The sequence below is a fragment of the Orbicella faveolata genome, unplaced genomic scaffold (genome assembly GCF_042242905.1).
Source record: "Orbicella faveolata isolate gen_17 unplaced genomic scaffold, um_ofav_v1 contig_13, whole genome shotgun sequence".
Lineage (NCBI taxonomy): Eukaryota > Metazoa > Cnidaria > Anthozoa > Scleractinia > Merulinidae > Orbicella > Orbicella faveolata.
Window position 1 is genome coordinate 32,256,551 of NW_028301540.1, and position 25,570 is coordinate 32,282,120.

Below are 25,570 nucleotides of genomic sequence, written 5' to 3' on the forward strand. Positions count from 1 at the left end.
GTTCAAGGCCCACCCTGCCACTAGCGGGATTTGTTTCTTGGTAGTCCCGAGTTCAAATCCTCCGCGTCACGCTTTGTAGATCCTTCTCCAGGTGGGATGTCAAAAGAAAAAAAAAAGAAAAAGAAAAAAAAGTCAAATGTTGCTGTTTATAGTGGTCAATGCGCTTACCTACACCTAGCTAGTTCACAGGCATGCCACTTTAAATGAAGGAAGCAAATATATCAACTAAACGTAATAGGCTGAAAAATCCCAACCGGCGGGAGGCAGACCAGTTGGCTATATACAACCATGACCGAGGAGCTGGGATTTTAACTATGTTACATTTACTTGAAACATTTGTTTCCTTTGTTTCAGTGGCATGCCTGTAAACTAGCTAAGGTTAGTGCCTGTATAGCTAAGTGCATGACCACTATAATTAAGATTTACATTTTTACATTAATGTCATTTTACGCGGGCAAAGGAAAGGAGTGGTCGCAGTCCAAGGTGCCATTAACATTTCAGACGGCGTTCAAATTTTGAATGTGTTGCTTTATTGTTGCATTATAAAGTTATAGTCCAACTTATTCCCCATCTGACCAGACTAGTTCAATATAGAACTACGTTGTATTATTCTATTTTAAAACAAATGATTAGAATAGCTATCAGTGAATAATCAAGTGGCAATGTCGCCCACAATTTGGCGCGGCCTCTTGTGATATTCCGCCGGATGTGACGTCGTTTTCGTAGTACTTCTGGTTTGTGGTAGCTTTGTTTACTCCAGACTTAGTTTACTTTCGTTCGACAAGAGAACTCAAACTTCAGAATTTAATCATTTGACAATGGAGAACAAAGTACCATCGGCTGCCTTGTATATAGTATTTATTTTAACACTTGGAAAGGTGTCGAGCTTCAACCTGGACATCGAGTCAGCAGTTATTTATGGCGGACCAGACCGAAGCGAACTTTTTGGGTACGCAGTTGCAACTCATTCTTACAACGGGCAAAAATGGTAAGAACTACTTAAATTGTTTCATAAGTATGCTAAAATGTTGTTGTTTTAGAAAAAAATTACTCTTAGGTTTTGCTTAGCTGGTATGTCCTTTAGTAGTTTAAAATATTCCGTTTAGTGATTTTTGTATTGTTTGTCTGTGTTCAATATTTCGAACGGGAATTCCGAATGGAAGCCCTCTATCCGAGCGTATTGTTGTGTTAAAGTACTTGATTTTGCCTGGACTCTATTGATCAAGATGACATTTCAAGTCCGGTGGTTAAGATGATTCTTTAGTGAGAAAGATCACTGATTCCCAAAAGCTCAGAAGAGAGTTTTGGAGAGTTTTCCAGTCGACAAAACAATGTTGGTGTCGAACAAATTCGTGACTTCAGCGTTAAGCCATCGCTCAAGCACGGGAAAGCAGCTTATAGCTCTATAAATACTGCTTATCAATCTTGCTAGCTTCAATCTTGACTTGAATCTTGTGTTAATACGTTTACAGTGCACTTAAATATCGCGGCATCCATCAAGCTGGGGAAAAAACTGAATTGATGTCCGTCGCTCGTGTACGCTCGTTTAGCGTTATTAGACTGAAATGTTTGACATCAGCTGTCTATCTCTTCAACAACTGATTGTTTTGTGTAAATGTAACTGAACGTTGTAGAGAATTGGATTACAGTTTTCGGCCTATCTTTCATCGGGAATTTTTCGACTTTATTAGCATCTCGGCGATTCCAATGCGCATTATTTTTATCGTGTTACTAATCGGCTGCTAAGTCAATTAAGACAATTATACTTTGTAATAGTCTTGGAAGGTCACTGAAGCGCAGCGAATGAATATTTCTTTAAAAAAAGAAGTGTGAAACAATGCGGTGTACTTTGAAAATCCAGAAAAATTAGCTCGACTTAAGAACTGGCATTTCAGCACTTCCCGAGTGAGTGCGGAATGTTTTCACACATTCTCTCTTGAAACGTGTTTAGAATTGACCGCGCATTTGACCTGAGTGTGTCACTTATAGGCGTGACGAAGCAATTCGGGAAGTATTTAAAGTATTTGCGTAATATTTAACAATTATTCCATGAAACCGCGTTGGATATGAAGTGATAAATAACCAACGAGCGCGTAGCGCGAGTTGGTTATGATCACTTCATATCCAACAAGGTCGAATGGAATAATTGTTTTAGTATATTCTTAATCGGGTTTTTGCCGCCGATTTTTATTTCAACAATTTTACAGAGCGGAAAATTTTTAAACTTGGCGCACTGTTTTCCATATAAGGTAAAACTCCGACTAATGGCTCATAGTCGGAGTTTTTGAGCCAATCAGAGAGCTAGAAATGCAATAGTCGGAGCTGAGAATATACTAAAAGAGCATATTATTCTTTTCCATATGATTGCTTTTGCGGCCTCAAGAGTCCTCATGAGACCGATGAAGATGAGTGATGTGATTGCGTTTGCCCTGTCAAAGCGCTAGCGTCTTCATTACTCAAAAACTTGCCAAATAAAGCGAAAAAACTACTTGCCAAGCGTAGCAATAAAATAAAAGAAGCGCCAAGTGCCATAGGTCCGTCGATATTTTTTTCCAGTCCCTCTCTCGGACAAACCCCGCCCATATGGGAAATTCACGTTTTCAAGACTAGTGGATGTAGCGGGCATGAAAATAAACAATTGATTTGCGGCTGAGCACTCATCCGTCACGTACATTTATTTACTGCATTGGCTGCTGGGGCGGATCCAGGATTTGGTGAAGGGGGGTTCGAAGAATTGCTCGCCGAAGGAGACCCTTCTCAGGGATCCGAGGCATGCTTCACTCCCCCCCAACCCCCTCCCCAACCCCTCGGAGTCTTATTTAGGTTCTCGGAAAGTTAATTTCCAGCGTTTTGAGGGATGATAGTTGGTTGCTTAATATCTTTGAAATCATCTGTTTTGAGCTATTTAACAAGGACTAAGCTTAGGTATTTACGATAATGCTTACCTTCCTGATGACGTAGGTGTTAGCAGTCCGAAAAAAATGATTAATTTGCTGCCTGCTTTTCGACTTAACTCTGACGGACACCAAATTAATCATTGACTCTTTGAGAAAAGTGGTTTTCTTTGGGCTTTTGTGCGCGATGGCCGTCGAAATCTTTGTGAACGATTACACAACTCGATCTGATATTGACCAAGAAGCTCAGCTTCTGGCCTAAGCTACGGCGCCTAACCTGTGATATCTAGCGATAGAGAAACTGTCACTTTTGGCGTCATGTAGAATTTGACAGGAGTATGCATCACGCGTTATTTTACCAAATAGACAAATAAAAAAAGGAAGTACTTAAATAAAACAGATTTTAGACTAAACGAGGCATTTAAAACCAGTAAAGGACTCTCGTTCATCAATAGCATTTTTGCTTTTTTCAATTTAGTCCTTTTTTCTGAAGATGAAATACAACATTTGTTAGCGTTGTTTGCCAACAAAAGTTCTCGTCAGAAAGGGCACGTATTTAAGCAATTTTTCATCTACACCGAACCACCCATCCCTGGATCTGCCCCAGGCCGCAGTTCTCAAGTTTTGTTTTCTCACATTTTATGCTTGATAGGCTTCTGGTTGGAGCACCTCTTAGTAATGTAACTTCAGCATTTGGAGGGGAAACCTTAGAGAAGTACGGAACTGTGTTCAAATGTGAATACAAACCTCATTCAAAATCATGTACGGAAATCGCAGTGGACCATCGACGTAAGACAATTTAATCTAAATTAATGTTTGTTTATCTGACCATTAAATATGAAATATGGCGATATGTTTTGGACTTTACCATTATAACAATGGCTCAAGTGCCTCTGTGCAACAATGAAAACAGTTTTTGTTAAAATCCAGAGTTTTATGGAGTCTCTGTGATTCCCGCCCTTTGTTCATGGGTCACCCATTCTTTCTACGTTCGTTATCTCAGTACCCTCTAAAAAGAAGTCCTAGAGGGAAAGATTAAAATCTTGTTTCTTAATGGAGGCGGGGCTCTACCTAAAATATGCCACAACGTATTTTGTTGTCACAACCCTGATTTTCATCAAAACCTTAACAAACTATGTATCACTGCCGGAAAAGCTAATTGCTTGCAAATTACAAATGCTGTGTCAATTATTTTAACTTAACACCAGGCTCTCAAAGTATCATATGTTGTGCATGACCCCTGTGAACTTGAGAAAAGATTTTTATGTACAATTTAACGCGAAAAATGTCTTCTCACGAGTATTCTAAAGTAAACAAATGTCCAGCTGTAATGAATGAGCGATTTTGCAAAATTTGAAAATGCAGAGCTCTGACACCTATATCTACAGTTGAAACGTTAATTTTGATAACTTCTATCCAAAGAATTTTATGGCAAATTCCCTCATTCATATCAATTAACCCAGTGGGCTAGCAATCCTGAAAATTTGAGGCCAAAAGCTTAAATCCTTCTTGAGATATTTTTTCTCAAAGGTAAAAATAACTCGTTTTGAGAAAACGAGCTTGACCTTACAGGGAGATATGCCTCTCAAAATAAGACTTCAATACATAAGATTCAAATTCCGGTAAAAACAAAAATTCCAAATTTCTACAGAATTTCAGGGATAACACACCCACCCCTCCCCCCCGCCACCTTAAGCCTTCACGGTAGACAATACTACAGTAACTCGATTGAGGAACTCTTTATTGCAGCCCCAATCAAGGAACAACATCAGCTGGGAAACGAAACGATCTCAGTGGAAATTGAAAAGAAAACTGAGCAGTGGCTTGGGGCGACGTTACATAGCACTGGAGAAAACGGGGATGTGCTGGTAAGTCCTAGTAGACAAGTCATGTCTAGGCAGGTATACAAGAGCTTGCAGCCAAGTGTTATTTGAGTTCGGCGGGAAAAACGCCCGTTTTCGGCCTAGTCCTTCACGGCCGAAGTAGCCGCAGCTGTTAATTAAGCGTTGGTACCGACCCAGGCTACAGCAGGTGACACTCGTAGATCATTCGGGTAGTGGAAAACCCAGCCACGAATTGCTTCTTTCTATAACCGGACTTTTAAGTAACTGTGAAGATATATTGTATTGTAACAACAGAACACCGTGGAAAGACTAAAGATGCTCTTTTTGGGACGATTGTTTAATGTTAACGTTTTTCTTTAATGAGCTAGTAAAGTTTATTAAAGCCGGTTATTTAAACAAATTAGACATGTTTTTCTTTTTGGCCAGATGCACTAGCTAAATCAGGTGAGTACTAAATTTCGTTTCAAGACGGATGAAAAGAAAACATATAAATGCTAATCGAAATTGAGCTTGTAATCTAACCTCTGCATTTAAAGTTTCTGTTAAGACTAGGAATTTGTCGCGTTGGATAACCTTGATGGGCGGAAAAGAAGACACCTCGATTTTGCTAAGCAGTCTTCCCACGTCAGAACAAAGCGGAGACATACCTTTCATTTTTATTGGCCATTAAATGAAAATGAATTAACGAGTGCAATTTATTTACTTCAGACATGTGCTCCAAGATACACGCATGCGCCTTTCACCGACAGGGAAGGAATTATAGATCATAGATGGATCTCCTTAATAGGAAGGTGTTTTCTAATATCCAGAGATCTTTATGGACTTCAAGGACCAGCGGTCACTCCGTGTGAAGGTACACTGTAGCAAAACTGGCTTGATATAGTTTGCTTAATCAAGGGCGAAATTGTGAGAAATTGTGAGAAACTCCTGAAATATTAAACGTCTTCCTCCTGCTTGTTATGATCCGTCGCCAGTTGTTTCGAATTCTTCCTGTTCTATCGTTCGTTTGGTTTAGCATACACTGCGTCGCTTCATTTGGTTTCGTTCGTTCATTCGTTTCCCGTTTGTTCGTTCGCTTGTGCCCAATCGTTCCTTCTTCCTTTCATTTGTTCGCTTGTTTCGTTTCGCTCAGTTTCATTCGTTTCGTTTGTTCAATCTGTTTTCGGATGGCCTATTGAAGAATTTTTACTGATGTTACTGTTGAAACCTCTAACGAACCAATTATTTCTATCATCAGGCTAAAAAATCTTGGGAAGGTTAATCGTACCATGCCCTTTCAATATTCAGAGTCAATATATATTTGTATTCATATGATCGTCTCTTGTGTTCAATCAGAAACTGATTATGTATTGTGGTTATTTTGTCAGGTAAAGTAGGCTATCCCGAAGGCGATTGCCAAGCAGGAATCAGTGCCGAGTACACTTCAGATGGTGAAGATGTAGTCATGGGAACCATCGGAGTTAAGCAATTCCGAGGTAACACTTAATTCGCATATATATATTTTTTATGTGATTTGGCGTTCGCTTTGCGCTATTAAGATTAGTAATTAGTGTCAAAGGGTCATGCAGTGCAAACAACCAATCAAAATAAAAAGGCAACCGATAACTGAGGAGTGAGACGAAATCCAATCCGTTGGCTTTTAAACAATTGCCCGCGCTTAACAGCGCTTGTTTCACGTCTTCTCGGCGTCAGTTAGTATCATTTGCATGATTTCTGCGGCTTGCGTAAGTGTTTTCCCGCGTTCAGCATCGTTTCTAAGTTTTCCTGCGCTTAGCACCGGTTACCCGTTTCCCCTCGCTCGTTTTCGCGCGCTTAGCGCCGTACCGGTCAGGTGGGTTTTCCTACGAATTTAAATGTAACTGCATGAGAAAAGTCTATACAATTTGTGCAAAGAGATGGAGTATTTCGGTATCCCGTCTGAAATCGGTTTCTCGTCTTGTCTTTTGTCAGGTGGCTTGGTTTCCTATAACATCTACGAAAAGCGGACAAGTTTCTCCCCAAATGTTTCTGTAGGAAGAGATGATTACATGGGTAAGAACAAATATGTATTTGCTCAGTCTGGAGCCATGTTTTCTCGGCATTAACACAAGAATGGCAGATAATGGACATCATACGGTAGCCGTTCGTTTTTTTTTTTCAATATCGCAGTTTATTAATGACTTTTTATTCCCCAGGTTACGCAGTCTCAAGCGGACATTTCTTGAGCCAAAATTCCCTGGGTATGTTTTCTTCCGTCAATGCCGTTCGGATCACTGTTTTACAGCTCATCATAAGTAATTTGAACGTTTTTTAATCGCTTCCCTTTAGAATTTGTTGGAGGTGCACCGCGAGGCAACAGTGTACAAGGAAAAGTAAGTATAAGCGGCAAGTAGTTGAGATATTTTGAGAAATTTTATTCTAACGAAGACCACCTCGATTTTTTTGACACTGGCCTCGTAACAACAACAATCGCTTTACCATTCTGAGCTAAACAGCAAGTTACAACGACAACCAGCGGGTACCTCCCGACACATTAGCGATATCTTGCCGACCAGTTACCGATACCTTACCGACAACTACCGACAACTAACCTTACCAATACCCTATCGACCATTGCCGACAGTTCCTGACCAGCCTTGCCAACAACTAACCGATATGTTACACATTCTCAACATTTGACTTAAAAACACTTTTAAACTAGTGATGCTTTCAGATTGCTTGCCAAGTGCATCACTCCCGACCGCGACTGCTAAAGTATACTTTTACAAATGAGAATATATCTCATTAAATGGGTAGGTGTATGGTCGGATGGGTATCCTGTGGTGGAGAGATGGAATAAGTAAGAGATAGGGTTACAGATGATGGTAAATAACGATTTTCGTTCGTTTCGTTATACTTGTAGGTTCTCATGTTCTCGATGGACGATAAATCTGCGATACAAGTGACATCAGAAGTTCCTCCACCGCAGGGGATCACAGTGAGTAGAAAGAGAAATAAAGCTGGCCCACACGGAGCCTCGTTGATCTTGTAATAGTGAATGGGCTGGACTCCGGATCGAGTGGTCTGGGTTCTCCTTGCCTTTATACGTTGAGCGAAATACTTCATTTTCTCTCACAATACCATGTACCTGCTTTGTATCCTGAGCCTGCTATCCAGGGAGGGGTGGGGGGTTTGCAATATTTCTATTCGCTTTATGCTACAATAAACTGGAGTCAGAGAAGAGTCCTTGTGTACAACTCTGAAATGAACGACGCAGTTTTATTATTTTTGATTTAAAATTTCTTCTTTCAGATCGGAAGTTACTTTGGAAGCACACTTTGCGTAGTTGATCTGAACGACGATAAGTGAGTACCTTTATTTGATATGTCTTACGTACATTTATAATTGCACGCAGAGAACCTCGAGAATCAGATACAAGGAACGGCACAACACGTCACGCGCGACCTCATACGATCTCGCGAGGTGCAAGAACTTTTCCCGTTATCCGTTTCAGAGAAAGAGAGACTTCTGTCATTGCACCCCAGCGCTTTTGAATTAAGTCTGCGAGTGCTCTAGCTTAAAAAATTATGTCATATTACTTACTTTGCGCCTGCACCCCCTAATCGTTTTTGCTAAAAGAGATCGTGTTCATTTTGGGTTTAAAATTTTTCTGTTTCTTTAGGTTTTCAGATCTATTGGTAGGAGCGCCCCGGGCCTTTAACAGGGATGAAGGAAGAGTATTTGTTTACGTTAACAACAAAAACGTAAGCTGTGCTCCTTTGTTTTATTTTTCCTAAGGTGTATTTATGCGTCCGTCCGTCCGTCGTCCAATGTGTCCTTATTCGTCTTTCTGTCTTTCCTTGTGTCTGTCTGTCCATCCATACGGCTGTCTGTCTGTCTGTCTGTCCATTCGTCAGCCTGTTTTTCTTTTTGTCTTTCTATCTGCTTGCCTGCCTGTCTGTCTGTCTGTCCTTCTGTTTGTCTGCTAATCAATTCGTTACCCCATCGTGCTCTAAATTATCTTCGCTTGTGACCCAAAATAAAAGGCCTGTTGTATTCTCTATTTTAGGGTGCACTCAACCTTCAAGACGCCCTTGGTTTAATGGGTGATGACATCCCGTTCGCTCAGTTTGGCAGAGCGATAGCAAGGGTCGGAGACCTCAACAAAGATGGCTTCCAAGGTACATATGAAAACCTTATGTGACCATTGGGTGACTACATCTTATCTCCCGGTCTTATATTGATGTACCACAAGGCGTCTGATATTCCTGTAGTTTCGCGCGGAAAAGCGAAGTAAAGGAAACGGGAGAAGATCGCATAAAAAAGGGAAAAAAAACTTTATTTTAAGTGTCAAACGTATTTAGCACTATTGTGCTAATCGGGAATTCTGAGGAAAAAAAAACAAAAACAAAAGCTAAAACAAAAACAAATATTGTCCAACTGGCGGGAAGCTGACCAGTTGGCTATTGAGATTACGCAGTCCAGGGGTTGAACTCGCGACATAAAAGAACAAATCCAGATAGCGGTAGAGTGAAGCCCTAAAACATTCGGCCACTCGGCCTCGCCGCCTCTTACAGATTTCCAGATTCTCAAACATAAACTAACACTGAACGAAATTTATACCAATCGGTAATAATAATTTGAAAAAAGGTTATAATGAAACATAGGGGGATGTCCAAAGCACTTAATTTAGTAAAATCTTATTCTGATTGACAGATATTGCAATTGGAGCACCCTTTGAAGACAATGGTGCTGTTTATGTTTACCACGGCTCAAAGGAAGGTATCAACCCCGCTTACAAACAGGTAAGAGCACAGCTAACTCCTGTTTGATCATGTCAAAGTTTTGTGGGTGTTTTGGTTTGTGTTCACGAGGCATAAATTGAACCCAACCGGACTTCTAGCCTTGAGGTCCAACTAAAGCATCTCGAGTTATTTAGGCCTGGGACAAAATTACCTTTAAATTGAAGGGAACCTCAGGAATATAAAAGTTTACTAAAATAGAAAAATACCAAAAAGATACTAATAAACCATAAAGGAATTAGGATGGTTAAGGATGGAGAAGATTGACACGGATTACAAACGACGAACTTGAAAAATTTAGGTTAAACTTTTCAAAATACACCAACCGTGACGTAGTTCCCTTAACGTACTTAATCAGCTCAATTATCCAGTTTAGATCAGATTCTCCGTCATTATGGATTCTTGTCTTGAGTTGTTTTGGTTTCTTGCAGAAACTCCTAGGTTCCTCGGTGGACTCTGGATTAAGATTGTTTGGCTCAGCTGTTGCTGGAGGTCTTGATATGGACAGCAATGGTTACCCAGGTACATGTGCGAGACCATGAATATTTAGAAAAATAGTCAGTAAATCCGCAATTCTTGTGGTCTATTCTTTCCTTCTGGTGTACACGCGAAAACAGTCAACTTTACTTACTATCATGTTGTTGAGAAAACTTCGCGAACACTTATCGCCATTAAAATCGATTTTACAGTCAAGTTCTCTGTCTTCTTGCAGATATCGCAGTTGGTGCATATGGGTCAAATAGAGCAGTTCTGTTTAGGTATGAAAAGACACGATTTTCAAACTATTTTTGCCAAATACTGTTTTTAGCACAAGTTGATGTTGAGAGAAGAAACTATTGCTGTCTGACAAGGAGTGGAGCATTTGACTTTTGGAGAGAGGGGGGGGGGAGGGGAGGGGGTGTTGGGTGATTTGATACAGGCACGAACATTTTTTTTAACCCTTTCATGAGCTGGGAAATTTTTTTCTCGGGAAGTGTATATGCGTGATATATTGTTCTCCATGAAACATTCTTTCGTTCGGCTCACTGAACGTTGCGTGAATTTGTTTTCAGCAGGCATGATTGGCTGCCTAATAACTTCGTTATTTTGACTTGTGTGAAAACCGTCCTCTCATTTTGCTTATTCACGTTTGAACTATCAGGACTCGTTCAATTGTTAACGTCGAAGGAAGTATCCAGCTTAGCAGAAATCAGATCGTTGTAGAAAGCAATGACAGCTTGTGTCGTCTAGAAGGACAGTACCATAAATGGTAAGTTTTTCAAAAAACAAGAAAATAGTTTTGAAGACATGATTGATCATCGCAATTATAAACACAGCTTAAGCAGCTGTGAAATTAAAGGCTGAAAAAAAAAAAAAAATAAGGCCTGAACGGGATTCGAAGCCATGACCTCTGCGATACCGGTGCAGTGCTCTACCAACGGAGCCATCAAGCCAGCTGGGAGCTGGTCACATTGAGAGTTCGTAATATACCCTTAGATGGTGAATAATACAAGTGAATATATGAAAGACCATACATTTGAATTGCGAAGAAAGATATGAAGACATGATTGATCACCGCAGTTATATACAAAACGTAAGCAGCTTTGAAATTAAAGCCTGAAAAATAGGTTTGTTTTCGTAGACTCTGTAGAATATTGCTTGATCACTTTTCAAATCATTATTTGATTTGTTTTCCTTTCAGCCTAAACCTATTAGTGTGTTTTACAAACAAAGACAGTGGACTTACTAGTTATGCAGGTAACATTTCTTCTTGTACGCCATTATTTTGACGTGACATTGGTTGGTCAGTTCACGCAACTGTTCTGTCAAGGCAACAGTTACAACTGTGTTACAGCTTTCACCTCAGTAGTAGTAAACATTTTTTGCATACAACACGAAACACTTCGTGACAGTGAGTTGATTATTTCATGACGAAAAATAACAACTTTTGTCTACATTGTGAACATGTAGCTGCACGTGACATTTTCGCGAGATGAGGACTGCGCATCACCTGCTAATGACGGCCTCCCGGGAGGGGGAGAGGGGAGAGGGGAGAGGGGAGAGGGGAGAGGGGAGAGGGGAGAAGCATGCTCCCTTGATCCTTTGAAAATTTACTTACAATATTGTCACATAATTCTGCCTTACTTCGTATGATCTTTATATTTCCTTGGTACGTTGATTTATTTCATTTTAATTTTAATGTACCTTTTTAGCAGTATTAGTTCTGAAAAGTCCCCTTGGGGAGTGCTAATAAAATTTGTACTGCACTGTCTCCCTTGTTCCCAATTAATAAATTCTATTGTTCCCTAAATTTTTTCTCAAAGCTCCCTTAAAAGTAGAGATATCCCTTGTTCCGTCAAATTCATCCCAAAAATATCCCTTGTTCCCTTGAAATAAATGACCCCTTGTTCCCCAGTACCTCTGGTAACCGTCGCTAATGAAGGAAAACCTCCTCCAATCGCGGTAGGTTTTCAGTCTATGAAAAGTCTTTATGTTTTACTTTTCGTTTTTGTAGGCCTGGAGATATCCTATACAGTAGATTTGGATCGGGTTAAAACTGTGAGCGGAACAGACTCTTTTCGCCGCATGTTCTTCATAGATGAAGAAACGAAGGAAAAAGTATTTGTGATAAAGGGAATGTATAATCTAACTAAACAAGGAGAAGGTCTCTGCTCTACGCCCAGGACTGTGTATCTCAAGGTACGTCCAACTAATACTATTTATACCACGCTATAGAAAATACAGCCAATCAGAATTCCAGAAAGCTGTTGTATATTCGACGTTATTACACCCAACCTTCTCATCGTGCGTTGCGCGTATGTCGCATTGATTGTATGGGCCACCTTATTTTCTATGGCATGGTATAAAATAGTTATTCAACGCTCTCTCATGGTATACCATGGAATATCCCACGTGTCACTCTCATTTCCTTGGTATACACACTCGCCTAAAGGCTCAGGCATATGTATACCGAGAACATTTAAGTGATATACCTCGGTATACATGTATACCACGGTATATAGGAGAATCTTTGTTTACAATATTTGCCTCATTACCATAAGCGATACAGTTTCTGATGGAGCTACAAAGAGATTAATACTGAATATTGAAAGGGCACAGCACGATTAACTGTCCCAAGGAATTTGAGCGCGATGTATAGAATACTTTTTGTGCGACGAGGGTTTAAAAGCTCAAAATTTTACAAAGAATGTATGAGCTCATTAGCGCTTTTGCCACACATAAATTTTGATGTTTTTTAAAGCCAATTTCTCCTCGAATATTACACCCAAAGAGCCAAAAATTTCACCACTTACTAAGTTTCACAAGCTCTTTACGTTTTTCTAGTAAAATCGTGTCTAGCATGATGTCTTCTATGCGCAAAGTCGTATGTTAATAAGGCCGAAATGTAAACAATGACGTCAGCAAAGATTCGCCTATACCACTCGAGAGCGATGCATAACTAATACGTATTTATCCTTGTTTTATATTTAAAATCTGGACTTTTTTTTCTCTGAGAAATATGGAAAGATGACTTGAGTGTTTTTTGTTGTTCTGTGAAGGAAAAGGACAGTCTTGGAGATGTCGCTACTTCCCTTTCATTCGATCTCGAGTTTGGTTTGGTGAAGTCTTGTGGCAGGGATCTGTGCCCGATGTTAAACGATTCTCTTTACACAAAGCACACGGCAAAGGTAAGACCTAAAGGGTATTTCACGATGGACCACTTAAAAATAACGCTTCCTCGACTATAGGAAGGATTTTTACTTTCATACACCAAGATGCTTTCCCTGCGAATGGGAAAGATCCCGCGTTTGCATTCCCCCTTAGCGTTTTATGTTTTCTACTTGAAAGTTGATTGTTTCGCGCTGGTTTTGAAACAATTTGTTGTTTCATTTTTTTTTTATGTTGGATTTTATTTAATAATATCTCTAGAACAAAACTGTAAACCAAATCATTAATAGGCTTTCTTAGAGCTGTTTTCAATCGAGTGTTATAAGATGAGAACCAAAGTGATCGCTTCAGCCAATCACAACGTACCATGACAATTCAGTAAACCAATCGAAACTCCGAGCAAAAACATGTAACCAGGCCCCACAAAGCGCGGGAAACCATGTGCGAGGGAGGCACTTCTGATTGGATGACAAAATGGCGTGAGGTTTTAAAGCCAATCGCTGTGCTTGGTCAGTAACGCAAAACCAAAAAAATGCGACGATCAAGTAAACAACAATTACCTCTCTATTCCGTTTGCCGTAGAGCTTGTTGCCGTTTACTCAACTCCAATGAGCTCTAACCAATCAGAAGAAAGTGGCTGTCGTCTTAGCCAATCATATCCAGCACAAATCCAGACCGCGTCTTTCGTTTCCCGCGCTTTTCACAGCACTAGTGCCGAGTCAACGTACTGTGCTTTCAGCAAAGGACAATTCCTTTCATAACTCTCTTCTTATACCTCACAGGCTTTCTTTATCAAAAGATGTAAGAATCGAAAAGTCTGTGTACCTGATATGACTGTCGATGGAAGAGCTGTTTTAGTAGGGTAAGTAGGGGGTAGTGTTGATCTTCTTCTTGTTTCGGTCTACTCTATGAGTTAGTTTCTACATAATGCCTCTTAACAGTGTAAAGCATGTGGTGTTTTACCCAAGCCTTGTGGTACGTTAGGTTGGCGTCATCTTGAACGCATGCGCGATGTTAACTACGAGACTCCAACTAATTTACTGCATGTCTACTTCTAACAGGTATGACGGTACTCGAACATTTGATCGAAATCTGCGGATCGGTCTTGTAAAAGACTTGATTTTACAGCTCACAGTGTCAAACAAGGCCAACGATTATGCTTATTACTCCAAGATGTCGGTGAAGTACCCGAGATCATTAGGCTACCAAGGAACTAGTGGAGTAAGTAACCACATAGAGTACTTCAATGTTAAGGAAACTAGGCGTTTGTTTTTTTTTTTTATATCCAAAGGTATTAGTTCCTAAAGAAACTGTTTGGCTGTTTCGGCGGACAAGTGAAACACTTAGCTATTTGTTAACTCGAAGTTGGTTAAGGTAAAATTAACCGCCACACCGAGTTTGTGAAACAGACCCTTCCATCAATAGTCTCTACTCTGATGAAGAGCTAATGTAAAAAACGTCAGCTTCACACTGAAGCTCGCTATGGCAGTTAATAATTTGCCTTTAACAGCTTAAAGTTGATAAATAGCTATGTGTTATCTCCTTGACTCTAACTTAATCTGTTTAATTTTAAGAGCAATCTTTAATCGATTTTCAAACAATCTATTAGTGTTTTGGACAATAAACGTGACAGTCGTTATTTACGGTGTTTTGACTGAAAGAGAAGTAGTCGAGACTCGTCATTTTGTGCTTCATGTATTTATCACCTTCGATCCGCCTTTTTATATTTTTAGCAGTGCGAACGTCAACACAGTTCAGACAACGAAACTCAGTCCCAGCTCTCTATCAGCTGTGAGGTGGGAAGAATGGCTCTCCCGGGACTTAGTGATGTGAGTAGCTTCGGTTTTTATCGATATTTCTGAGGACTTTCTTTATGACGGAATCTATCTGCCTGGTTAGCTTCTATCTTCATTAGTATCTCGGTCACACATCATCGGTTTGAACGAGCTTGTATAGCTCTTAGACGTGACGTGTCTAAATAAAGCATTGTATTGTATTGTATCCTTCTCAGTCTCCTTGCAGAGAACGCTCCTGGAATAGCTAGGCACACAAAGTCTCGTGTTGGCCAATCAGGAACGCTGTCTGCGCGCGCGTGTGGACCAGTGGCGGGAAAATTCCGAAATCTTTTCGGAACTTTCCCGCCAACACTTCTTAAAATATCAAAAGCGTAAACATTTTAGATAATGATAATGAATTGTGCTACTCATTCGACTTTCAGAAGGTTTTAAAACGTTTTGACAGTTTTTCTAATTAGCTAAGTAGTGAGGAACTTTTTTCATTACGAGGACTTAACTTTAGCCCTTGTTTTTCTTTTACCTCAGAAAAAATTCACCCTCAAGTTTTCAGCAGCTTCGGTAGAAAAAGATTTCCCTATTATCGTCACGGCTGAAAGGTACGTCAAACACATTAAAATAATGATTCTGTCAGGTCATTTTTTTATTCTCTATCGCCAGAAAATTCCGATAAACATGTTGCTATAATCAACGTCCTAAATTGAACCTGAATTTGTTCCGAGAAATAAAGAGAGTTCTTGAATATGGCATCGTCAATTTTTCTGCAAACGCGCAGATGCTAAGCAACTCCTTTTTATCGTCACAACGGTCGATTAAACGTTTTATAATTACAATTTGTACACTATCGGGTGATTGCTTAAAATGGCTTTGTGATATGCTTTTCAGTCAAGACGTAGATGCCAATGAAAAAGATAACAGTAAAGAGTTCTTAATTGCTGTGAAGTATGAAGCAGATCTTGTGATCAGAGGGTATGTACACTTTTTTCATTCGATTTCGATTGACTGTCGATCAGACCAAATATTCTAGCACCAGAAAACATGTTCGTAAAATATGGAGTCGCACCGTACTGCGACGAAAAGCTGTTTGTAGTTAAACTTCTCAAACATTTCTGTCTCTCTGTAGTTATTCAAAGCCGGACCAGGTCATTTACTCAGGAGATGTCAAATCAAGGGAGAAAGTCGAAGAGTTTCAAGAGGAAATTGGACCCGAAATTGTTCAAACTATCAAGGTAGGTTGAAATCAAACTTACTTAGCAGCTCTAGATGAAAATCATGTTCAGTTGCATTTGAAAACGGTAGATATATATACGGTTTGAGTGAGGCCGGGGACATCATCAGATGGAGAAGAACGCTGGTGAAGAACGCGACGTACTTATGCTTTTCTCGCGCGGATTGAGACAATAGCACGGTCCGGAATAAGTGTCCTCCCTCTTATGAAGCGCCCATGATTCTAGAGATGATAAAATTAAATAAGCGTTAGGATAGTTATGATGAAGCCGCTTTGTACTCACCGCTCAGCCATTGATGTGCTATTCTTGTTTTGTTGTAGGTCAGTAACTATGGTCCTAGCGTGGTGGACTGGTCAGAGGTCACCATAACAGTTCCTAATCTATTGAAGAAGGACGACCCGGACAGTTTTCTGATGTATTTACTTCAGGTTGAGGTAGGTAACGTCTGAAAAAGTGACTTTAATTAATTAATTTACCGTGTTTTCCAAGAATCAACTGAGTTTTCTTTAAGGTGTAATTCTTTCCTGATGAAGACACTTTTCTACTCTTCCCATCACACTTCATGTGTTAGTATCCAGTCTCTTCACGGACACTAAATGAAAGCGACTGGGCATGGCTCTGTTGAATAGGCCGACAACGGATAATTTTCCCCTGTAGATATACCTTTACCTTGGCATGTTGTTCTTTACAGGTTATTGGTTCTGGAAGCTGTAACGCTGTCGTCAATCCTCTAAACATTGAGGTAAGCTACAACCTTATACTGCGACAGACGCGGTGGCCTCATGGTTAGTGCGCTCGTCTCTGGATCGGTCAGGGCCGGGGTCAATTTGAAGTGTTCTTAGGCATGACAGTTTACTCTCACAGTGCCTCTCTCCACCCAGGCGTATAAATGGGTACTGGCGAACTTAAATTGATGCAGGGGGTAACTCTGCGATGGACTAGCATCCCATCCGGGGGGGAGTAGAAATACTCCTAGTCGCTTCATGCTACAGAAACCGGGATAAGCGCCGGCCTGTTGATCCACTTGGCCTGCATGTATGCAGACTTTTACTATCGTATACTGATCCTACCTTGATTTGAGAAGAAGATAGAAAAGTGAAGATAAATTTAGAAAAGAAAGTAAACTCAATTTTGTCAGACAGGCAATGTCGCCATTAAATTACCTGTGGTTCAACTGGAGTACCCAAAATCCTCTCCAAACGTTTGAAGCTAGTAAGAGCTACTTCAATCCGGTTTTTGTGATAGCAATCGAAGATGAAGGGCATTTATATTAAGCAAGTCATCAGTTTCTAGTTGAGACCATGTCTTTGGCCAATGATTACTCACATGCAGCTGTGTTTAAACTATTAGAGATTCTATGAACTAACTGTATACTCACTCTCAACCATTTCTCATAGCCTGCCAACACCAATGGTTCAGTCATTAAGGAGAATTTCAAACGAGACAGGCGTGACACTACAAGACTGGTAAGAGCGCATGTTTCTTGTAATAAGAGCGCATGTTTCTTGTCTTACATTCTAATTTAGAATCACTTGCTAAAGATTAAAATATTTATTGCTGCTATCAATAACCTTAGTTAGTAACTGATATGGCTCGTGAATTGACCTTTGGAATATTGTATTTCTAGCACACCTTTTCCGGCGGTATCTTGAGACCAGAAAACTGTGCTAAAATGAATCCATATAGCTAATCACTGTTATTTGCAGAGCTGCGGAGAGGTGGGGTGCCAATCATTTCAGTGTAGACTGGGGCGACTGAGGAAGGGTGACAAAGTAGAAATCAAACTGATATCACGGTTATGGCAAAACACTCTTCTCAAGGTATTTTATGTCACTCTAAAGAGTTACTGTTCACCTCTGCGCTTTTAGCGCAATCAACTACTAACTATAACAGAATTACTGCGCCTTTCAATAACATGCGGACTCTAAAACTCAAAGCTCAACCGACAAATGCGTTTTTCGCTACCGTCAATCAAATGTTCGGCGACTCCTCCCAGCTTCCGACCACTGTCGAGCACTGTGTCGTTGTCTGAACTGTGCTAAACGATTTGATTACTGCGCGTTCGGCAGTAGTCGGAAGCTGGGAGGAGCCGCTGAACATTTATTGACGGCAGCGAAAAACGCACTCGTCGGTTGAGCTTTATTTTTTGAATTTTAGAGTCCGCATATTATTGAAAGGCGCTTTAAACCGAAAGAACAGCTACTGAGTTTGTAAACCATAAAGAGACCATTGATCTATGCAGCCCCAGTCATAATTTCATTACAGAGCGGTTTTCAATTGAGTGTCGTAAAATCAAAACAAAACCAATTACTTACCAAGTAGACTACTCAGCCAATCTCAAACCGTAGTAAAACCAAAACCAAAACCAAAGTAATTGCCTGATTACTTTTGACACTCAATTGAAAACCGCTCTATTGCATTTTATTTGTATTGCCGGTGATTACTATTCAGAAACAAACAATTTATTTTATATTTTACTTAGAAACCTGTTTATTGACCAGGCAAGCAGTATTTTCTTAGTTTTCACTGTCAGGTCCTAAAAAATGTCATTATTTAAACGTTTGGTTCATTTCTTTGTTAACAGCTCGAAAAGTCGCCGATAGTGGAACTAGAAACAATCGCACAAGTCCAAGTTCCTTCCAAAGTCATGCAACCAGACGAATCAAATGACGCTGCGGTGGTATGGAATTATTTAATTGCTACTGTTTTTGCCCCGCTCCAAGGAATACTTCAGGTCCTTCAGCCATCACTGAATTATTCATGATTTGTTGATGACCGATAGTTTTCAACGAAGTGTATCTTTTCTTTAGTACTAAAAAGAGATAGCCGAGTGGCTTTGAAAGCACAATGCTCATGTCATCCAGAGATTCCGGATTGAAACCTTCCATCCTAGCTACATTAACAGGAGACATGTGACTTGTCCGTCGGCAATGCCAAGGCTACGAATATTCCAAATAAGCACTCTGCGGTCTTAAAATCTCGTTCGACAGAAAAGCTAACTATTCCCTTTCCAAATTACCATTTGCAGAAAGAAATGCGATTGTAACGTTTGTTTTTCTGTTGTAGATTATTCTGACAGCGAAGCCTGCGCGGACTGGTGGTAGTGGCAAATCGATCCCGTGGTGGGTATACGTAGTATCCGTGCTTGGTGGAATCATCTTAGTGGCTGTCGTGGTTCTGGTCCTGTACAAGGTTTGTGTTCTCTGTTGTCTCTTGGGAGTTACTGTTGCTTGTGATGTTAAACAGATGATACGCAACGAATTTCAAATGTTAAAAAGCCCTTGTTACGTGGCCTAAGAGAGCGCATTAGAATTTCTTGTCCTAAGGATCACCGAGAAACGCTGTAGTTTTCCTCTATGCAGGAAGGTTGTTAGCGGCCAGCCAAAATCATGTTTGTACTATAGCTAAATTTAAATTTAAATTCTAAATTCTACGGCTTTGCTTAATTTTTCAAAACATACTAGGTCGGTTTCAGGCGCGTGGCATAAAGAGGAAGGTACCGGAGACTTCATCCTCACAAATAACTAGTTTTCAATTGACTGGGAGGTAACGCTTTAAACGTCGGCCCTCGCGACCATTCACACGTGGGTGTAGAATATATGCAGACGTTACTAATAGTGGTTCTTGTTTCAGCTTGGCTTTTTCAACCGGAAGAAGGAATCACTCGAGGCCACACCCGACGAGGCAGCGCCCATGAACAAAGTGTGAACAAAGACAATTGAAGAAATCTGCTGGACTGCTTCTCTGATGTGTAATCCCGGCACAAGAAAAATGTTCCGTCGACTACACAAACGAAACTTCTAACAAATGGATGTAAAACATTTAAAATGAACCAAATAATGGAGAATCAAGGCAAAGACAATAAAGAAGATTAAAGGCTCTTACTTAGTGTAGAAGACACAGTTGACGGTAAACAAGAGAGGAGAAAAGGACAAGAGAACGAGGAAAAAAAAAAGAAAAAAAAAAAAGCTTTGTGAGGCGTTGTGCTGTTGTGACGTGTCCTATGTTTTCTACAACAAGGAGCCAGACTGAAGACAACAATACCCTAGATGATGATTTTTTTTCATTCTCCACACGCTTCTCCTTAACGATATATTGATAATTGTTAGGAGAAGTCAGATGTCAACCTCTCTTGCCAAATTAAGACTACACCAGGATTGGGCGTAGATGCATGCGACTAAGGGAAGAAAAACCGCATGAAGAAGTTCTTATTGTAAATATTACAAGACAAGGCTGGCTATTTCCGTGTATTATCAGAGCTATTTTTCTATTTATATATTACGGTTATTTTTCGACTTAGCTCCTGTAGACGGAGAAGCGACCTACAGAAAATAACGACAAAATATCATTGGATATTTTTACTAAGATGTTAATGTAATAAGCAGTTTAAGTTATATCTTTAAAACCGCAAAATCTCTCTTAAAAGCTACCCGGTTCTGATTCCAAACTTCCCCGAATGTCACGATCTAACACTCTCCCCGGATACAAGCCATGTCCCACGTTAAAACGATTATCACTTATTGTCTCAGTTCCTAGTGAGAAAGCTTTTTGTTGAAGCAAAGTTCAAAATATCTTCTTTTCACTCTGCTGTAAAGTGAACTGGCCTGGGGCTTTTAAGAGGAGTTTTGTGATGAAAAACAGGTGCACTTTTAGCCTGCTTTCAACGAGCCAGATATGAAAAGTTTTTTTTTAGCAAAATTGTGGAGTTTATTTAGCGAAAGCTGATGTAATTTTAGTAAGTCTCCTATTCTTCACACTTCTCAGAAGTCAAAGGAACTGCAGAAGTTTAAAGTATTTAATAAGAGCCGAACGAAACTGTAAATAAATGAGAGCTTTCCCTCAGTACTGTGCTGTGTGTGTTTCAAAGAATTATGTAGTGGTCTCGTGAAATTTTACAGGTGACAGTCAGTGTCATTTTGGGGAAATTATTTGTATTAGAAGTCGAAGGGTTTTCTATTAATTTTTCTTCCTTAAGGAAGGACGAGAAACTGAGAAACTCCAACAGATGCCACATCATCTTGGCGCCATTTGCACGATACATTGCATAGCAACGCTGACCTCCAAGGAAACGGCGGGCTCAGGGAGTTGGTTCCAGTGGACATCATTCCGACCTGAACAGGTTTCTTTCTCGTGAATGCCAAGAACTAAGACTCATTCTTGCTCAAGGCAACGAAGTTTCATTCTTTAGGCGGCCACATCAAAGTCAGTTCAGCATGTTTACTCTCAGGAATCCACTGCTTTAACGCAGCCAGTAGAAACTTCGGGTTTTTCTTCCAAGCTGCCATTAGCGCCATCTTGCTATTCGCACTACCGCTCACAAGTTCACTCAATAAGACTTCGGTCCTCGGCTGTAACTTTGCCCACGACTTGATCATTGTAACAGGAGCTCCCAACAGGAAAGGCACAAACTTTGAAAGTGCTGCGACCACTCTTCCTTCAAGCAAAAATTTTCCAAACCACTTGTATTTGTCGAGTCCTGTCGGGTACTCAAGGTCTTGAGCCGGAACTTGCCAGGACTTGGGTCCAAACGTACAGGTCATGTGACACTTGACAACACCAGCCTCGGAGTCATAGCGAGGCGCAGGGTCTTCTAAAGGCTTGGAGAAGGTGCACATACTTGGAACTAACACTGGAATCCAGTCAGGTTGAACAGCGATAACACCTGCAAGGAAGAAAACAGCAGATACACATTACGGTCGAACCTCAATAAGCGGCCACCTGTTAAGCAACCAGTTATCAAAGTCCTGACATTTTTGTCCGTAAAATACTGTAAATAAAACTCCTATTAACCGGTCACCTCTTTTAAGCGGCAGGGGCCACCTTTTGGTCGTCCCGTTGAGAGTTTTCTACTGTCCTTTCCCCTATTAACTTACCAAAATTTAACACACGTAGTTTGGAATTTTTTTTGGAGAAAGCGATGACAGTTAAGCTAGAGTCCGAGATTGGAAGTGACCACTGATAAGAACATTCAAAGACACGTTTATTATTGTCTTCCAATGATTCCATATTGGCTTAAAGCATGTTTGTATTTGAATAAATTGACGTTCCTACCAAGACTGATGCTAATTTCTGACGAAACTTTACGTAGCAGCCAACCGCTATTAAGCGGCCACCTCCCATTTCCCCGAGGGCAGTCGGGGTTCCACTGCGTAGAGCGAATAGACAAATAGTTTATGTAAACTAAACATATATCGCTAAAACAGAAGAGTTAAGAAATGTTTCATGAAAAGTGTCACTGTTTTTACTACCCTCGTCACAGTACTACAGCCTTACCTTTTATAAAAAGTTTTGAGGTCTCCACGACTTCCTGGTAAATCACAAACTCTGGTAACACGTCAAACAGCGCGGAAGAGGGATGAATGAAAACAGGCTCATCCACGGACATGCAACTGTACGAGTTCTTCAGCTGGGGGTTATTTCCGGCGGGGCTCTTACGAGCGACATGGTCGCCAAGGCCTGAGAGGCAGATCTGTCGGAGGGCCTTACACTGGACAGGGGATGGTGGGCTCATTCGAGGATTAACCACCACCCTTGCGTCAGCATTTACAAGATTCACTGAGTTTGTGAGCTGCACTCGAAGCTTTCTGATCTCTATCATCCCTTTATGACGAAGCCCGTTTTCTGAACAGAACTTTTCGGTGCAGCCTGCGTATTCGCTGGCTCCAACAGCTCGCAAAAGAACCATCGCGTCACCAAGTTTCTGCGCATCACCTTGCCCCGCCCAAGTGCGACGCAACCGCGATATCTTCCGCCGATCCTCCTTGGTTATTTGACCAGCTTCTCTGTCGTTGTCATCAGCGAAGATTTCTTTGACCGTGAGAGCGGAAACAATAGCGATGACGTATTCCATGCAGCTTTCCTGATGCCCCAGGCAAAGCATCTTCGCGTATCTTGGCGAAACCGGAAACTTGGCCATGGCACGACCCAACGGAGTGATGACCGCGTTGACGTTTCCTTTCACCGTTTTTCTCTCCTCTAGCGCGCCTAGATTCAACAACAGCTTCTCCGCGCTCTGCAACGCTGTCGCGTCCGGTGGAGTTGGGAAAGGAAAGTTAACAACCTTGTCGATACTCATGTCCTTCATCTGCAGAACCAAATCGTCAACTGGCCTGCGTGAGATCTCTGGAGCCGAGAACTCTTCAAACTCGTTGGTGAACACGGCTGAGGAATACAAACGATAGCAATGCCCAGGCTCCACTCTACCAGCTCTGCCCGCTCGCTGATCTGCTGAGGCCCTGGATGTCCACGTGATTTTAAACGAGGACACTCCAGTGACTTTATCGTAGTAGCGCCTCTTGACCATACCTGTGTCCACCACGTACTTGATGTTGGGAATTGTCAGCGATGTTTCTGCCACGTTGGTTGCTACGACACAGAGTCGCGTCCCTTCTGGGGATGGCTGGAATACTTTGGCTTGCTGCTGGCTCGACAGAAGCGAATACAACGGCAGAACGAACATAGGAAGATTCTTGTCGATCAATGACGTAAACGCGCTGTCATCGAGATCAAATCCACTGCTCTCGTCGCCCTTGTTTGCGATATCTTCCTCTCCGAGGTCTTCGTCTTCTGCGTCTCTGTCTTCCACTGCTGGATTCACGGAGTAATTGTCAAGATCAAAATCATCATCAACATCATCATCGGAATTTTCATCCTTCACCTTCTCCTCCGCGACGCGCGTTGACTTTGTTGTCTCCGAGTTGTGAGGAAATGTCTTCTTCAGCTTCTTACACAGTCCATGCACTTCAGCCTGGCCAGTCACAAAAACTAAAATTCCCCCGGGTGGTAGGGTGCGGTGAATTTTACACACTTTGCGGAACGCCTCGTTTAAGTAGTCGTCAGGTGTCCTCTTGTTGAAATGGACCGTCACAGGAAATTGTCTGGACTCGACAGTAACTACAGGAGGTGGGGAGGGGAACAGACGCGCATTACCTGTAAAGTCCTCCACGCGGAGGGTGGCGGACATTATAACCAGTTTGAGTTGTTTTCCTTGGCTTTTACGCATTGGGACTATTCTGGAAAGTAAACCCATGAGAATATCTGTGAATACGCTGCGTTCATGGGCTTCGTCGATGACAATGACTGAGTATTTTGACAAGAAAAAGTCCTTTTCGATTTCCTTGAGAAGCACACCATCTGTCATGAACTTCATGATGGTCTTCTCGGTTACGTTGCCTTCGTAACGAATCTGATAAGAAACCAGCTCAGTGCTCATATTCAGCTCCAGAGCAACACGGCGTGACATTGTCACGGCAGCCACACGCCGCGGTTCTGTCACGCCAATCAATCCTCGTGTTGTGTAACCGCCCTCGTAAAGAAACTGAGGCACTTGCGTGGTCTTTCCACTTCCGGTCTCACCGCAAAGAATCACCACGTCGTTGTCATGAATCGCTTCCATGACAGCCTGCTCTTCGGCGAGAATCGGAAGTTGAAGCCTGGCGGCTTGTATTTCCGGGTCTCTTTTCACTTCTTTAAAGATGGCTGGCTCAGACTCCGGTTTCGTCGGCGCCACATTCTTTGCAACAGTCTCATCTTTTGATTGTACAAATTTTTCGACTTTGACTTCATTCGCTTCGGCTTTGAAAGCTTTCCTAGAGTCAGATAGCTCACTCTTTAGCTTTTCTTTGTCTGTACATTCAGTTGCTACATCTCTATTTGAATGTATACTTTCCATGCCCTGATTTTTCTCCGCCAAACGTTGACTGTTACTATTCTCATCATCACTTTCAGACGACTCTTCAGAGTCGAATTCTTCCTCTGCCTCTTTAGTGATCTTAGCAGGAACAGATTCATGAGCTTTCTTCTCCAGTCGAAGTTTCTTTCCTTTCTTTCGGCCACGGCGAATACTAGAGACAATACCCCTTTCAACCGTGTCTGTTTGACTGTCATCTTCCGACAACTTCCGCTTCCTGGTTATGTTCAGCTGACCAAGATCGGTTGTAGAACTCATTTGAGCTAGTTCTTTATCGCTTACAGCATGCTCGGAAAGCGCTTTGAGTAATTCTGCCCTCTTCGCTTTCTTTCGTTTCGTCTCCACAATTTTCTCCAGCTTTTTACGCTGCTTCTTGGTGAGTTTCTTTCGCTTCTCATTCGGATCCTTGTGAGTCACCTTAACTTTGTTTTTCTTGCTTGAAGTAACAAGGATGTTGGTGTCGTCATGAGATTTGCTGTATTCCTCATCTTTAGTTGATTTTTCGATGACATCTTTCTGGTCCAACGATGGCGTTGATTTCTTACTTTCCTTTGCTGTTTCTGGCTGCAATCTCGCCTTCCAGTTATACTTTTTCCTCATTCGACCCATGATTTCAATTTCTTGCAATGGTTAAGCAATTTCAAGTCGCGGAAAATCGAATTTCAAACACACGTGGATAAACTTTGTCCGCCATATTGCAAAACTTCCTCTCA

General features: G+C 41.2%; 2 protein-coding genes across 5 annotated transcripts; one reads left to right on the plus strand and one right to left on the minus strand.

Moving 5' to 3' along the window:
* Nucleotides 1-715: 715 nt before the first annotated feature.
* LOC110049979 (integrin alpha-9-like) lies at nucleotides 716-21,010 on the plus strand. Of its 4 annotated transcripts, none has more exons than XM_089285538.1 (32): nucleotides 719-988; nucleotides 3,547-3,683; nucleotides 4,644-4,762; nucleotides 5,447-5,591; nucleotides 6,106-6,213; nucleotides 6,689-6,769; nucleotides 6,913-6,957; nucleotides 7,046-7,089; nucleotides 7,620-7,694; nucleotides 8,009-8,061; nucleotides 8,379-8,460; nucleotides 8,766-8,877; nucleotides 9,413-9,501; nucleotides 9,930-10,020; nucleotides 10,211-10,256; nucleotides 10,640-10,747; nucleotides 11,180-11,235; nucleotides 11,993-12,177; nucleotides 13,038-13,166; nucleotides 13,929-14,008; nucleotides 14,208-14,367; nucleotides 14,883-14,975; nucleotides 15,468-15,538; nucleotides 15,825-15,908; nucleotides 16,063-16,168; nucleotides 16,489-16,602; nucleotides 16,860-16,910; nucleotides 17,566-17,634; nucleotides 17,875-17,988; nucleotides 18,753-18,848; nucleotides 19,235-19,360; nucleotides 19,802-21,010. In XM_089285538.1, the coding sequence occupies exons 1-32, from the start codon at nucleotides 819-821 to the stop codon at nucleotides 19,874-19,876; spliced, it is 3,114 nt and encodes a 1,037-aa protein (XP_089141664.1). In that variant the 5' UTR covers nucleotides 719-818; the 3' UTR covers nucleotides 19,877-21,010. The 4 variants fall into 4 exon arrangements, with proteins under 4 accessions (XP_089141662.1, XP_089141664.1, XP_089141663.1 ...); XM_089285537.1 differs by having other exon boundaries at nucleotides 720-988; nucleotides 14,880-14,975; XM_089285536.1 differs by lacking the exon at nucleotides 19,802-21,010 and having other exon boundaries at nucleotides 716-988; nucleotides 14,880-14,975; nucleotides 19,235-19,769.
* Nucleotides 20,212-25,566, minus strand: LOC110049953 (putative ATP-dependent RNA helicase DHX37). Its single transcript, XM_089285535.1, has 2 exons — nucleotides 22,442-25,566; nucleotides 20,212-21,830 (listed from the first exon to the last, which is right to left on the minus strand). The coding sequence occupies exons 1-2, from the start codon at nucleotides 25,464-25,466 to the stop codon at nucleotides 21,346-21,348; spliced, it is 3,510 nt and encodes a 1,169-aa protein (XP_089141661.1). The 5' UTR covers nucleotides 25,467-25,566; the 3' UTR covers nucleotides 20,212-21,345.
* Between the last annotated feature and the right edge of the window lie 4 nt (nucleotides 25,567-25,570).

Coding starts and splice junctions, on each gene's coding strand:
- LOC110049953 (XM_089285535.1), bottom strand. CDS start 25,466: ATGGGTCGAATGAGGAAAAAGTATAACTGGAAGGCGAGATTGCAGCCA. Junction 21,831..22,441: donor CTCAAAACTTTTTATAAAAG/GTAAGGCTGTAG, acceptor TCTTCCTTGCAG/GTGTTATCGCTGTTCAACCT.
- LOC110049979 (XM_089285536.1), top strand. CDS start 819: ATGGAGAACAAAGTACCATCGGCTGCCTTGTATATAGTATTTATTTTA. Junction 11,236..11,992: donor TGGACTTACTAGTTATGCAG/GTAACATTTCTT, acceptor TCGTTTTTGTAG/GCCTGGAGATATCCTATACA. Junction 15,539..15,824: donor ATTATCGTCACGGCTGAAAG/GTACGTCAAACA, acceptor TATGCTTTTCAG/TCAAGACGTAGATGCCAATG.